Consider the following 15,377-nt stretch of genomic DNA (forward strand, 5'->3'; position numbering starts at 1 on the left):
CCCCACCCCCCACTCCAGCAACCCTTAGTTTGTTTCCTGAGATTAAGAATTCCTCATATCAGTGAGGTCATATGATACATGTCTTCCTCTGTTTGACTTATTTCGCTCAGCATAATACCCTCCAGTTCCATCCACGTCGTTGCAAATGGCAAGATCTCATTCCTTTTGATGGCTGCATAATATTCCATTGTATATATATACCACATCTTCTTTATCCATTCATCTGTTGATGGACATCTTGGCTCTTTCCACAGTTTGGCTATTGTGGACATTGCTGCTATAAACATCGGGGTGCACGTACCCTTTCGGGTCCCTACTTTTGTATCTTTGGGGTAAATACCCAGTAGTGCAATTGCTGGATCATATTCACCCCACCTGTTTCTGACACTCTCCCCACATCACCCTTCTGCATGGATGCCAGTCTCACCCTTCTCAGCTCTAACACCTATGACAGGCTGCCCTCCCACCCAGAAGGCCTTTTCCTTTCTTTTGGATTCTGATACTACCTTAGCCACCCCTTCCAGTGGACATTCTGCTCAAGCTTTGAGACTCTTTGTTAGGTAGCTCACACTCAGGGAACTCCTCTCTGTCTTACTTGGGCTGTAACTCTACATGCGTGCTGTCTCCTGAGTTTCCCAGCATGGACACCCTCCTCATCTTACTCTGATTTCCATGCTAGCCCTGTTTCTGCAGTGGGCTCTGACATTTCATGCTAAGCCACTCTTCTGTTTAGCTGCCTAGTTGTTCATCTTGCTTTGCACCAGCTGACAACTTTAGTGCTGAATTGTTTGGGAAACAAAGGGCAAAAGGAAGAGGACCTTTCACTTGTTAAAACAGAAATAGCTTTCATTACAGTTTGTAATAATAGATTTGTATAATCATTTGATTATATTCTCTTGTAACCTTTCTGAGGGTAAGGACAGTTTCATGGATACAATATAGTTTCCCAAGGATCTAGCATAAAGTTTGTGCTCAGTAAATTTTTACTGAATGAACAAATACTCAGATTAAATACTTCAGTCAGATCATACAGCTGTTAATGTGTTTATATGTTGAAGGCATGATTTGGACATACTTCTCAGATTCTAAAGTTATCCTGACTGCTTTTACATCACATACTTTTACTATAAAGAACTATTTGGAGAACAGAGGGGGTTTACCATGTACAGAGTTTATCTCAATGCAGGAATTCATTATAAATTTAGTATAAAGGTTAGAGCTTTTAAATAGTTTAAAAATAATATCTTTCACTTGTATAAAACTTTATATTCATTGAGTCATAAAATGTTGGTACCAAACGGGGCTCCAGAGATAATCTTGTTCAGCACAACTAAGCAGTATAACACAGACATGTCAAATACTAGTATTTGGAGAGGGTTGGGTTTGGGTGAGGTGAGAGAATGTGTAGGTAATGTGGGTAAGCCCTCCTGGTGATTCTGATTACACCTTTTGTCTCTCAAAGTAGTCCTCAGTCTATGATTTTACCTGATCCACACAGCAACCCTTAGAGACCTATAGGGCAAGGAAAATTCAACAGATGGGGGAGCTGAGGCCCCTGGGAATCAGAATGACTTCTCAAGGTTTCTTTTCCATCTTTATCATTCTCCAGAACATTTTAGATAGGAATGTGATATTGTTTAAAATTTTTTCTATAATGCAATGTAATTGTTCATAATGAAGGGTATGGAAGAAGAAGGTATGAAATAGTCTAAGAATTTGACAATTGCGCTATTAATTTATGAGTTTCATTTCATTTCAGCAGTGCTCAAAAAGTTGATGAGTTATATTCCAGGTTAGGAAAATTAAATCATTTATAGATAATAGTCCTGTTTTGTTATTGAAGAATTATAAGAAAATTACTGAGGAAATATCTGGGAGAGGGAAGAATTTCTCTCAAACTCGTACATCTTTAGTGGAAGTTACTGATACTCCTTACCTATGCATGCTGCTAATATTAGCATTGCCCTGAGAAGCAATGTCTTAATTCCATATGTCATTAGAATTGTTTTGCTATGGATGTATTGAGTATGCCCACTTGTAATTTTTCACAGGTTACTTAATGACCCAGTTAGAGTTCTCAAGAAATGACTTTAATTTATAGATCATCAGAAATGAGATTTAGAAAAGCTACTTTGCCATGCTGAATAGTTCAAAAGATGAATGTTTCAGTGTGAAATATTTTCTCTTGCCTTATTTAAATTGACTTATTGGAACCTGAAAAGTTCAATTCATTTCAAAAATGTATTACAAATAAGATTCAAAACTTAGTTTGCTGTGTTCTTATATTATTCACATTTAGAACCTGTCTTTTCCAACAGAAAATTTATTGAGAGACAAGTGAGTATCCTTCCTGTTATTTTATCTTTCACTCTTAACTTTCACCAAGGGAAAATCAATTTTTTTGAGTGTGAGAGCAATGATACCTTCCTTCAAAGTTTCAAATATGTAAATACCACATATTATGTATGACATTTAACAGGTGCTTAATCATTGTTTTTATTGATTTACCTAGTCTTTATCATCTACTACAAGAAGTAGCTTTAACTGTGCTTTACTATTAAATTCTTTCCCCCTACTCTTCTACAGGCGTATCTACATCAGCGATCAAAATGGCATCAACCAGACTTCCTTCCCCCAAAAGTTTAGTAGGTGCCCCAACTCAGATTCTTGCACAGTTTCCTAAACAGCATCAACAGCCTCCTAAGCAGCAGTTACATCAAGTGCAGCAACAGACCCAGCAACAGGTGGCCCAGCCTGCTCCAGTATCTCATCAGCAACAGCCTCAGCAATCTCCTTTGCCACCTGGTATCAAGCCTACCATTCAAATCAAACAGGAGTCAGGTAACTGGAAAATGTTTATAAGATGTAATTCTTCCTTAGTCACTACTTCTCTGAAGACTGTGAGTATATATGGATATACAGTTCCCTCAAGCACCAGAGTTTTAATTCCAAAATACGTTTTGAGAGTCTCCTGTTGGAAATACTTATATAAAGAACTGGAGCTTGGGAATAGAAATGAGAAAAAAAGCAATTTGCTCAGCAGGAACAGTTATTTTCAATGAACTCTCCAGGGAGATAAGGAAGCTGAGGAAGCAAACCCAGATTTTAAAATTATACTCTGGATGCATTGGGGTTATAGAAAGTAGGCAGTCGAAAAATTAGTCTGGAGAGTTTTATGTTAGAATGCTATATTATGAATTTGGCATAAAATTGTATGAGCAGAGGTGCTAAGATTGTAAGACATTGTGTACAATGAAGAAGTTTGTGGAATAATAATTTAGGAGTTTATTGAAAGCATCTCTAGCACAGTGGGAACTCAGAAGTAGGAGTCAATTAGTGTAAGTTATTGAATCATAAAAGTATTGAATAGAAAAGCAAGTAAGATGGGGGTTCGAACACAGGGAAATTAAAAAGACTCTCAATATACTTAATATCTTTAAGAAATGGAAATGGCTTTTTTTCTTCCTCCAATGAGTCTGGACTTTATTTGGTGGTAAAAGAAGCATTTGAAGATGCTGACATTTTCAGATTTGTTTTTCGATAGGAACATTTTATTACTAGTTTTGGGATATGACTGACATATCTCAAACATTGTATTACTTATAGGTGTACAACATAATGATTTCTTTATATATTTCAAAATGATTACAATAAATTTAGTTAACATCCATTATTACACATCGTAACATTTCATTTCCTGTGATGAGAACTTTTAAGATTTATTCTCTAAGCAACTTTCAAATATAGTACAGTATTGTTAACTATAGTCACCATACTGTAGGTTACATGCTCAGGATTTATTTATCTTATAACTGGAAGTTTATACCTTCTGACCACCTTTACCCATTTTGGCCAGCCCTCCACCACCTGCCTCTGGCAAACATCAGTATTCTTTGTATCTGTGAGTCCTTTTTTTGTTTGTTTTTTTTAAGATTCTACATGTAAGTGAGATCATTCAGTATGTGTCTTTCTCTGTCTTATTTCACTTAACATAATACCCTCAGGGTCCATCCACATTGTTGCAAATGACAGGATTTCTTTCTTTCTTTTTAGTTTTTATTTTAATTCGTTAGTTAACAAACAGTGTTGTATTAGTTTCAGGTGTACAATATAGTGGTTCTACAGTTCCACTTATCACCTGGTGCTCATCACAATAAGTGCACCCCTTAATCCCCATCACCTATTTAACCCATCCCCCCCACCCACCTCCCTTCTGGTAACCATCAGTTCTCTATAGTTAAGAGTCTCTCTCTAAGTTTCTCTCTCTCTCTCCCCCTCTGTCTCTCTCTTTCCCTTTGCTCATTTGTTTTTCTTAAATTCCACATTTCAGTGAAACCCTACATTATTTGTCTTTCTCCAACTGACTTATTTTGCATTATATTCTTTAGCTCCATTCATGTTGTTGTAAATGGCCAGATTTCATTCTTCTTTATGGCTGAATAATATTCCATTGTGTGTATACACACACACAAACACACACACACACACACACACAACATCTTCCTTCTCCATTCATCTATCAATGGACGCTTTGGCTGCTTCCATAGTTTAGCTATTGAAAATAATGCTGCAGTAAACATAGAGGTGCATGTATCCCTTCAAATTAGTGTTTTTATATTCTCTGGGTAAATATACCCAATAGTGCGATTGTTACATCATAGGGTAGTTCTATTTTTAACTTTCTGAGAAACCTCCATACTGTCTTCCACAGTGGCTACACCAGTTTGCATTCCCAACCAACAGTGCATGAGGGTCCTTGCCAACAATTCTTTCTTGTTTTTGATTTTAGCCATTCTGACAGGTGTGAGGTGATACCTCATTGTAGTTTGGATTTGCATTTCCTTGAGAATAAGTGATGATGAGCATCTTTTCATGTGTCTGTTGGCCATCCGAATGTCTTTTTTTGGAGAAATGTCTGTTCGTGTCTTCTGTCCTTTTTTTAATTGGATTATTTGTTTTTTAGGTGTTGAGTTTTATAAGTTCTTTATATATTTTGGATATTAACCCTTTATCAGATATGTCATTTGCAAATATCTTCTCCCATTCCATAGCTTTTAGTTTTGTTGATGTTTCCTTCACTGTCACTATGTAGAAGCCTGTTATTTTGATGTAGTCCCCAAGTTTATTTTTGCTTTTGTTTCCCTTGCTTCAGGAGACATATCTAGAAAAAAATTGTTACAACCAATGTCAGAGAAGTTACTACCTGTGTTCCCTTCTAGGATTTTTATGGTTTCACGTCTCACATTTAGGTCTGTAATCCATTTGAATTTATTTTTGTGTATGGTGTAAGAAAGTGGTCCGGTTTCTTTTTCTTTCTTTTTTTTTTTTTTTTAAGATTTTATTTATTTATTTGAGATAAAGAGCGAGAGAGAGAGCACCAGTGGGGAACAGAGGGAGAACCAGGCTCCCCACTGAGCAGGGAACCTGATGCAGGGCTCAATCCCAGGATCCAGGATCATGACCTGAGCTGAAGGCAGATGTTTAACCAACTGAGCCACCCAGGCACCCCGAAAGTGGTCCAGTTTCATTCTTTTGCATATTGCTGCCCAGTTTTCCCCATACCATTTGTTCAAGAGACTTTATTTTTCCCATTGGATATTCTTTCCTGCTTTGTCAAAGATTAATTGATTTGTGGGTATATTTCTGAGTTTTCTCTTCTGTTCCATTGATTTGTGTTTCTATTTTTGAGCCAGTACCATACTGTTTTGATATCTACAGCTTTGTAATATAACTTGAAATCTGGAATTGTGATGCCTCCAGCTTTGCTTTTCTTTTTCACGATTGCTTTGGCTATTCAGGGTCTTTTGTGGTTCCATACAAATTTTAGGATTGTTCTAGCTCTGTGAAAAATGCTGGTGGTATTTTGATAGGGATTGGATTAAATGCGTAGATTGCTTTGAGTAGTATAGACATTTTAACAATATTTGGTCTTTCAATCCATGAACATGGAATGTCTTTCCATTTCTTTGTGTCATCTTCAATTTCATCAGTGTTTTACAGTTTTCAGAGTATAGCTCTTTTACCTCTTTGGTTAGTTTTATTCCTGGGTATCTTGTTGTTTTGGGTGCAATTATAAATGGGATTGTTTCTTAATTTCTTTTTTGCAGCTTCATTATTGGTGTATAGAAATGCAACAGATTTCTGTTTTTGTATCCTGTGAATTTACTGTGTTTTTTGTATCCTGTGCATTTACTGACTTCATATATTAGTTCTAGCAGGTTTTTTTGGAGTCTTTCAGGTTTTCTATATAGAGTGTCATGTCATCTGCAAATAATGAAAGTTTGACTTCTTCCTTACTGATTTAGATGCCTTTTGTTTCTTTTTGTTGTCTGATTGCTGTGGCTAGGATTTCCAGTTCTATGTTGGATAAAAGTGGTGAGAGTAGACATCCTTGTCTTGTTCCTGACCTTAGGGGGAAAGCTCTCAGTTTTTCCCCATTGAGTATGATGTTTGCTGTGGGTTTTTCATATATGGTCTTTAATATGTTGACGTATGTTCCCTCTAAACCTTTGTTGAAGGCTTTTACCATGAATGGATGTTATACTTTGTCAAGTGCCTTTTCTGCGTCTACTGAAATGATTGTATAGTTCTTATCCTTTCTCTTATTAACGTGATGTATCACATTGATTGATTTGCAAATCTTGAATCACTCTTGCAACAGGAATAAATCCCACTTGATGGTGGTGAATGATTTTTTTAATGTATTGTTGGATGCAGTTTGCTAGTATTTTGTTAAGGATTTTTGCATCTATGTTCATCAGAAATATTGGCCTATAGTTCTTTTTTTTTTTTTTTTCCTGGTGTCTTTATCTGGTTTTGGTATCAGGGTAATGCTTGTCTTATTCTAAAAATGAATTTTTAATCATCTCTTTTGAACAGCAGGGGTAGGAGATACTAAAAAATTTCTAGTGAGCACAAGGTATAGTTAATTATGCAAAATCTAGTGTGGCTATATGATATTATATATTTATTATGTTGTCTGGATTCTCTTTTATTCCATGTGAAAATGCTTATGAAAGCTTTTCTAGATTGACTCAAAAACCTCAGTCTTCTAACGCTATTTTCCCCATCTGTCTTAAGTTCCTCAATTATAGGGTCTTATGCCATGACTGCTTAAGAAGTCTAACCATCATAGTTATAGGAGGAATATGTAAGTAGTAAAGTCCCACTAGTAGCTCTGGATTGTTCACTCATACTAGATTTTGATTCAGTCTAGTTTATCATCAGTTTTTCCTCTTATGGATCATGTCTTTGGTATCAATTCAAAGAACTTTGCATAGCTCTAGGTTTTAACATTTTTCTCCTATTTTTTTCTCTAAAAGTTTTATAGTTTTATCTAAGTCATAATCTATTTTGAGTGAATTTTTATATAATTAAGTGTGAGGTTTAGGTCAAGGTTAATTTTTTTTTGCCTGTGGATGTAATTGCTTTTGCACCCTTTGTTGAAAAGGCTATCAAACTCTATTGAATTGCTTTGGCATCTTTGTCAGAAATCAGTTGGGCATATTTGTGTGGGTTTATTTTTAGGTACTCCATTTGTTCCATTGATCTTTGTGTCTGTCTCTCTGTTAGTACCATTCTATCTTGATTATAATAGCTATATAGGAAGCTCTAATGTAGATAGAGTGATTCCTTCCACTTTATTTTTCTATTTCAAAATTATTTTAGCTATTCTAGTTTTGTTGCCTTTCTATATAAATTTAAGATTAAATGTATCTGTGTGTAGTAAAACTTTACTGGGATTTTCCTAGGAATTGCATTAAGCTTCTAGATGAGTTTAGGAAGAATTGACATTGTGTTGAGTTACCCAGTTCATGAACAGAGTGTGGCACTCCATTCATTTAGGTCTTCTTTCACTTTCATCAGTGTTTCACAGTTCTCAGTGTACAAATCCTGTACATGTTTTGTTACATTTATACTTAAGTATTTCATTTTCTCTGTGTTGTTTTATTTTCATTTCTCATATCTAGAGTGAGTTTGTGAACACTCTTTATGTTTGAGAGCCCTTTGTATTTTATTTTTTGTGTGCAGTCTGTATTCATTGTCCATACTTCTACTGTGGTATTTTTCTCTCAATTTCTGGGAATTTTATTATATCAGGATAATTAGCAAGCCTTGTGTGTGTTTCATGATTTGCAGAGATTTTCCTCCCCGTTTGTCTGTCTGTTGTTGACTTTATTTATGGGGACTTCTGCTGTGTAGATCTTTTTTTGTTTTTATATAGTTGAATTTATCAGTGTAGTCTTTAATGCTTCTAGATTTATAGTTACAGTTCACATTTTTTACATTTAAATATTTTGCAATTTATCCCAGTATGAGAAATTGATTGTGTATTGCTAGTCTTGGGAAGTTGGTCTGTAGTTTTCTTTTTGTGTACAGTCTTTGTCAGGCTTTAGTTTAATGTTATGTGTGCTTTCAAGAAAGAATTGTAATGTTTTCCTTTTTAAAAATGCTTGGAATTTTTTTTTAAAAAAAGCTTTATTAAGATATAATTTACCATTCAAATAACTATTCAAAGTGTACAGTTCAGTAGTATTTAGTATATTCACAGATATGTGTGACCATCGCCACGTTGATTTTAGAACATTTTCATCACTTCGAAAAAAAACCCTGTAACCATTAGTTATCATTCTCTGCTCCCTATGACAGCCTCTCCAGCCCTAAGCAACCACTAATCTACTTTCTGTCTCTGGATTTTCATATGAATGGACTCATGTAATATGTGGTCTTTCGTGACTGGTTTCTTTCACCTAACAGTGTTTTCAAGGTACATACATGTATTGGTACTTCATTCCTTTTTATGGCCAAATACTATTTCACATTTCGTTTATCCATTTGTCCATTGATATACATTTGGATTTTTTCCACCTGTTGGCTGTTATGAGTATATTCTGTGGAAAGCATTCGTGTGTAAGTTTTTGGGTATTCAGTTCTCTTGTGTATATACCTTGGAGTGGAATTGCTCAGCTGTATGGTAACTATGTATAATTGTTTGAGAAACTACTGGACTGTTTTCCAAAATGACTGTACCATTTTACATCTCCATTAGTGTATGAGGGTTCCAATTTCTCGTCCTCCTTTCCAACACCTGTTATTCTCTGACTTTTCGATTCTAGCCCTCCTGGTTTGTGTGAAGTGGTATTTCATTGTGGTTTTGATTTGCATTTTTCTGATGACTAATGATGTCAAACACCTTTTCCTGTGCTTATTGGCCCTTTTTATATCCTCCTTGGAGAAATATTTATTTATATCCTTAGTCCATTTTTAAATTGGGTTGTCTTTTTATCACTGAGTTGTAGTAGTTTTTTTTAGTTTATATATTTTAGATATTAAACCCTTATTAGATATGTGATTTACAGATATTTCCTGCCATTCTGTTGGTTGTCTTTTCACTTTCTTGATGATGTCCTATTACAAAAGTTTTTCATTTTGGTGATGTCCAGTTTATTTTTTCTAATGTTGCTTATGCTTTTGGTATCATATTTAAGAATCTTTTACCAAATCCCTGATCATAAAGATTTATCTCTTTGTCTTTTTCTAAGTGTTTGATAGTTTTACTTCTTAAATTTAGGTCTTTGAGCCATTTTGAGTTAATTTTGTTATGATGTGAAGTAAGCCTCCCATTTCATTCTTTTGCATATGGCTATCCATTTGTTCCAGTACCATTTATTGAAAAGACTATCTCCCCCCCTCCCGCCCCCACTGCTGAACTTATTGAAAATCAGTCAACCACATGTGTGGGTTTGTTTCTGTACTCTCAATTCTGTTCCATTAATGTGTATGTGTATCCATATGCCAGTGCCGCATTGTTTTGGTTACCACTCATTTGTAGTACGTTTTGAAACCAGGAAGTGTAATTGCTATTATCTTGTTCTGTTTTTAAGGATCGTTTTGACTGTTTGGATCCCTTGCAATTCCATATGAATTTTGGAATCAGCTTATCAATTTCTATAAAGAAGTCAACTGAGATTCCGATAGGGATCGCATTGAATCTGTAGGTCAGTTTAGGAGTATTACCATCTTAATAATGTTAAATTTTTTGATCCATGAACATGAGATGTTTTCCCATTTATTTAGATCTTCTTTAATTTATTTCAACAATGTTGTATGGTTTCTGGAGTATAAATTTTACACTTCTTTTGTTAAATTTATTCCTAAGTATTTTTTTGAAGCTACTGTAAATGAAATTGTTAATTTCATTTTTTGGATTATTCATTGCTAATTTATACAAATGCAACTGATTTTTGTGTTGATTTAATACCCTGTACCTTTGCTGAACTCATTTTTTAGCTCTAATAGTTACAGGTGAATTTCTTAGGATTTCCTATATAAAAGATCATGTCATCTACAAATAGAGATGATTTCTGCTGTTACAGTCTGGATGCCTTGTATTTCTTTTTCTTGCCTAATTTCCCTGACTAGAGTCTCTAGTAAAATGTTGAGTATAACTGTCAAGAGTGAACATCAAAGTTTTGTTCCTTGTTCCTTCTTTTCATAGAACTTCCTTTAGTGTCTGTTGTAAGGCAACACATTGTTACTAGCAACAGATTCCCTCTATTTTTGTTTATCTGGTAAAGTCTTTATTTTGCCTTCATTTCTGAAAGATAGCTTTGCTGGATATTGGATTCTTGGTTGGCAGTTTTTTTCTTTGAACACTTGGAATAGTTGTCTTAATGCCTGTTAAACTCTACAGTTTCTGCTGAGAAGTCAGTTATTAACCTTAATGCAGTTCCTTTATAAGTGATAAGTTGGTTTTTTCTTGTTACTTTCAAGATTTCTTCTGTTGCTTTTGACTTTTAGCATTTTTAGTATGATGTGTCTGTTTGTAGATCTCTTTGTGTTTATTCTGTTTGGAGTTTATAGAGCTTCCTGAATGTATAAGTTACTGCTTTTCAAATAAATTTAGGACATTTTCAGCAATTTCTTTGAATATTTCTTCTTCTCTTTTCTTGCTGTTCTTTTCTTTTGGTAGTTCTGTTACATATATGTTTGGGGCACTTGATGCTGTTCTACATTTCTCTGAGGTTCTGTTCATTTTTCTTCATTCTTTTTTCTCTGACATTTTTTTCAGCTTGCATAATCTAATTGCTCTATTTTCACATTTGCTCTTTTATTTTTTCCTGCCAGTTCAAATCTACTCTTGAGCCCCTCTAGCGAATTTTTTATTTCAGTTATTATACTTTTTAACCCCAAATTTTCCCTTTGGTTCTTTTTTTGTAATTCCTGTTGCTTTATTAATACTCTATTTGATGCAACTTTGTTATCATACCCGCTTTTACTTCTATAATCATGCTTTCCTGTACTTCTGTGAACATATTTATAATGGCTACTTTGAAGTCTTTTGTTGTTAAATCTGACATGTGTTTGCTCTCATAGGGAATTTCTGTTGCCTGCTTTTTTTCCCAGTGTATGGGTCATATTTTCCTGTTTCTTTGTATGCCTCCTTGTATTTTGTTGGAACTGGACATTTTAGATATTTATATTGATATTTTATTTAGTTTACTTAATTATTTTTGAAAAAGTAGACTCCATGCCCAACGTGGGGCTTCAACTCAGAACCCTGAGATTGACAGTCACATGCTCTACAACTAAGCCAGCCAGGCACCCCTTGATATTTTAGATATTAGGCATTATATATTGTAGCTAGATACTGGTCTTCTTGTACCTTCCCAGTCTGTGATTTTTTTTGTTATTTACCTCACTATTTGTTGTTTTGTAACTAGATCAATTATTTTAGTGAAGTAAGCTTCTGATGCTGTTGCTCAGGGAGTTACAGCTCTGGGTATGCTCACAGTTGTTCTGAGATGACAGTGGAATCAGTGTGACTCTCTCCTGCTCTTTCTCTGACCACACCCAACTGTTAAACTACTCTTTTGTTTTCAACAGTGTCTTGGAGTCTTAAGTTGCTTTACAAACTAGTCTAAATTGTTGGAATAGTTTCAGAGGTGTATTTGTTCTGACCACAGAGGGTTCCTCTTAGCTTCCTTATACCTCAGTTCTCTTCTGCAAGCTGTCTGGCCTATTGTCTTGAATGTTGGGGTTTTTTGTTTGTTTGTTTTTAAGATTTTATTTATTTGAGAGAGAGCATGAGCAGGGTTGAGGGGCAGAGGGAGAAGGACAAGCAGATTCCCCTCTGAGCAGGGAGCCCGACTCAGGGCTCAACCCCAGGACCCTGAGATCATGACCTGAGCCAAAGGCAGACGCTTAACCAACTGAGCTGCCCAGGCGCCCTGACTGTTTTTTCTTAAATCCATAAATCTTCTTCCAGTCGCCTTTCATCACGTCCTCAACTGTTCTTGAGAGCTTGAACTTCTCCATGCTCTATTACAAACGAAGCCAGTTCCTTTGGGAAGAGATTGCAAACTATCTATTTTATTATCTGTTTTTACCCTCAGGCAGCTCTGGAGCTCTTCTCTGAATGACACTCCTGCTCTAGAAGCTGAGCCCTCAGTGAAGGCAAGGGTAGGAGTGTGGGCAACAGCCTGATATCCTCTTGGCTTGCTTCTGGTGGTAGAGTCACCACCTCACAAGCCAGGGTAATGGTGATCAGGACTCCAGTTTCTCAGTAACGTTGTGCCCAAAGTATAGCCTTTGTTCCATCAGTTGGGGGCTTGGCAGAAGAAGGGAATGCACACTTCTTGACATCACTTGCCTGGGGCTTAGCAATACCTACCTGGGGGCAGGATGAGGTAAACTGAAGTCCTGCTGCTCCTCAGAAGAAAGCCCTCTAACAGGGAGCTGGAATAAGAGGAAACCTTTTGTTCTTGACTACAGCAGTCTGGGGAGGAGTCTTTCCCTCCCTCTTAGTGGGTAAGGAGGGACAGGTCTTAGTTTAAATACCACAGATCTCTCCTTTCTTACTGGATTTTTCTACATACTCTTGAATAGATGTTTCTTCATTTGTCCTTGGGACTATTTCCAGAGCTTCTCATTGGTTATCATTTTACTAGTTCCATTGGGTTAGCAGATTAGCAGAGCTCCTCATGCTCTCTTGTCAGAAATTGGTCTCTGAATGGTTTTCATTTTTAATTGAGGTATAATTGACATATAACATTGTATTATTTTTAGGTGTATAACATAATGATTTGATTGATATATGTATATATTATGAAATAATCACCCCAACAAGTTTAGTTAACATTTATCACCACACAGTTACAAATTTTTTTTTTTTCTGATAATGAGAACTTTAAAGAGGAATGGTTTTAAATACATTGTAATTATCTTCTTTTTACAGACTATAGAATTGTTCTGTGAAACTATCTGGGCCTGCTATTTATTGATGAAGGGGGAGGAGTTCCTTAAAATTTATCTTAAGGAAATTTGTCTAATTAGATACCTGTCTTTTCTGAAGTCCATTTTGATAACTAATATTTTTCTAGATAATAATCTATTTGATCTAAATTTTCAGTCTATTTGCATAGGACTGAGCAAAGTAATCTTTTATGATTCCATTAAGTTTTTTCTGTCTGTGGTTATTGGGGGAGGTGTACTTCTTTTTATGTGTCTTAAGCATTATTGTAATTCACTAATGAGATAATACTGGAAAAAATTTTTTCCCTACAACTTCACTGGTTATGATTTATTATAATCAGAGTTTCTTTATCTCTACAGTAATAATACTTTATTGAATTCTTGCTATGCATTAGGTACTTTACAATTTTGATTTATTTAATCTTTATAACAACCCAAGAATGTATATACTGATAGTATATTTTATGGATGAGAAAACTGAGTTATAGAGATAATAATTTGCCCAGTTATGCCTAGGTGATGATCATAATTTTAACTTCTTAGTTGGCCTACAAGAAATTTAAAATTATTTAAGGTTGTTAAATAAATAGATGTATTTGCTTCCTAATATCTCAACCTAAATCACTATCTAAAAAGTAATATAATTTTTAGTTGTCTATGACAATATACTCCATCCCACGGATTTTTTTCAGTGAAGTTAGGGGGAAAAGTGTTACCAAAAATTTCCTTCCTCAATTAACAATTACTAGTACTTAAATTTATAGTTAGCATGAGAGATTCATTTTATTTTTTATTTTACTTTTTTTGAGAGATTTCTTTTAAATGGATATTTTACACTTGGAAAGTCAATGTAACAATTAACATTTAAATAAAAATTTTGAAAAATGTAAAAAAATCCACATCATTACACTAATTTGGTTTGAAAGCTCTTATTTGACATGATCATAGACAAAAGGAAAAAATGTTTTTTTAAAGAAATTGTTAATAGTTTCTGTAATATCTTAATTATATTCTTGAATGAGAGGAATCAGGAAAGATAGGAATTTAAGGAATAAAAATTGAGAGTTTCATCATTTTGAAAAAAGCTCCTCTTTAGGCAAGACTGAGCAAATATGTGTAACTACTGCCCTCTTGGGTTGGTATAAGGAAAATGTTTTTCAAAATAATCTGTATTGAGATTTCTCTTTCTTCTTTCAAAGGTGTTAAAATCATCACACAACAAGTTCAACCAAGTAAAATCTTACCCAAACCAGTGACAGCAACTCTGCCCACCAGTAGCAATTCCCCTATTATGGTGGTTAGCAGTAATGGTGCAATTATGACAACTAAACTGGTAACCACTCCTACTGGTAAGTTTTCTTGAGCATCAGTCCATTCATTCATCATATAGTCATTGAGTAATTTCTTTGTATCAACATAGTGCTTGATACTGGGGATATAGAGATTAATGAGACAGTTCTTTAAGAGCCTTTCCCCCCCAACTAAAATTAGCTTTCTTTTATTATTGTCATGGTCTTCTGTTCTTTTACTTTATAGCACATAACTACAGTTTCTGATTTCTTCACTACTTGTTTGTTGATTTAATGTAGTTCACCTTACTAGACCATAAGCTCCATGATAAGGGACCATCTTTGTTTTATTCACCATATATATGTAGAGCTGGTCTGCAAGTAGGTGTTTAGTCAGGATTTGTTGAGGAACCGAAAACACACTCTCCCAGCCCAGAAGGATTGCACTCTTAGGAGGTTGAAAGTCTGTATTACATTGCGGTGTAGTAAGCATTACTCAGACTGAGAGAAGCACAGGATGCCATTTTGCCCATATATGAGAACAACCAGGCTATGCCCAAGGAAGTGACAGTGTAGAACATTTTAAATAGTACCACCCTTTGTGTCCTTGAGCAGGTTACTAATCCCTGTAAGTCTTTTCCCTTGTCTGTTTAAATGGGATAACAATACCTGTACCATAAGGGTATTATAAGTATTAGAGGAAATCAGGTATGTTCAGTCCCCAGCAGAGTGCTCAATAGCTATTATTATTAATTAATGTAAGAATTAGCTATTACTACTATTTTAAATTTGTATAACTCTTACCAGATTTTTTGAGAAGGGCCAGTACTTAGA

General features: G+C 35.1%; 1 protein-coding gene across 9 annotated transcripts in view; it reads left to right on the plus strand.

Annotated features, from left to right (window-relative positions):
- EMSY (EMSY transcriptional repressor, BRCA2 interacting) overlaps positions 1–15,377 on the plus strand; it is a 91,578-nt gene that overhangs the window by 39,524 nt on the left and 36,677 nt on the right. For all 9 annotated transcript variants that reach the window (XM_032427342.1, XM_032427336.1, XM_032427339.1 and 6 more), the window contains 2 exons: positions 2,587–2,841; positions 14,454–14,603. In XM_032427342.1, the coding sequence (XP_032283233.1) occupies positions 2,587–2,841; positions 14,454–14,603 (405 nt within the window). The remainder of the gene's footprint in view (positions 1–2,586; positions 2,842–14,453; positions 14,604–15,377) is intronic.

Source organism: Phoca vitulina, unplaced genomic scaffold (assembly GCF_004348235.1).
Source record: "Phoca vitulina isolate PV1807 unplaced genomic scaffold, GSC_HSeal_1.0 scaffold36, whole genome shotgun sequence".
In the NCBI taxonomy this organism is placed as follows: domain Eukaryota; kingdom Metazoa; phylum Chordata; class Mammalia; order Carnivora; family Phocidae; genus Phoca; species Phoca vitulina.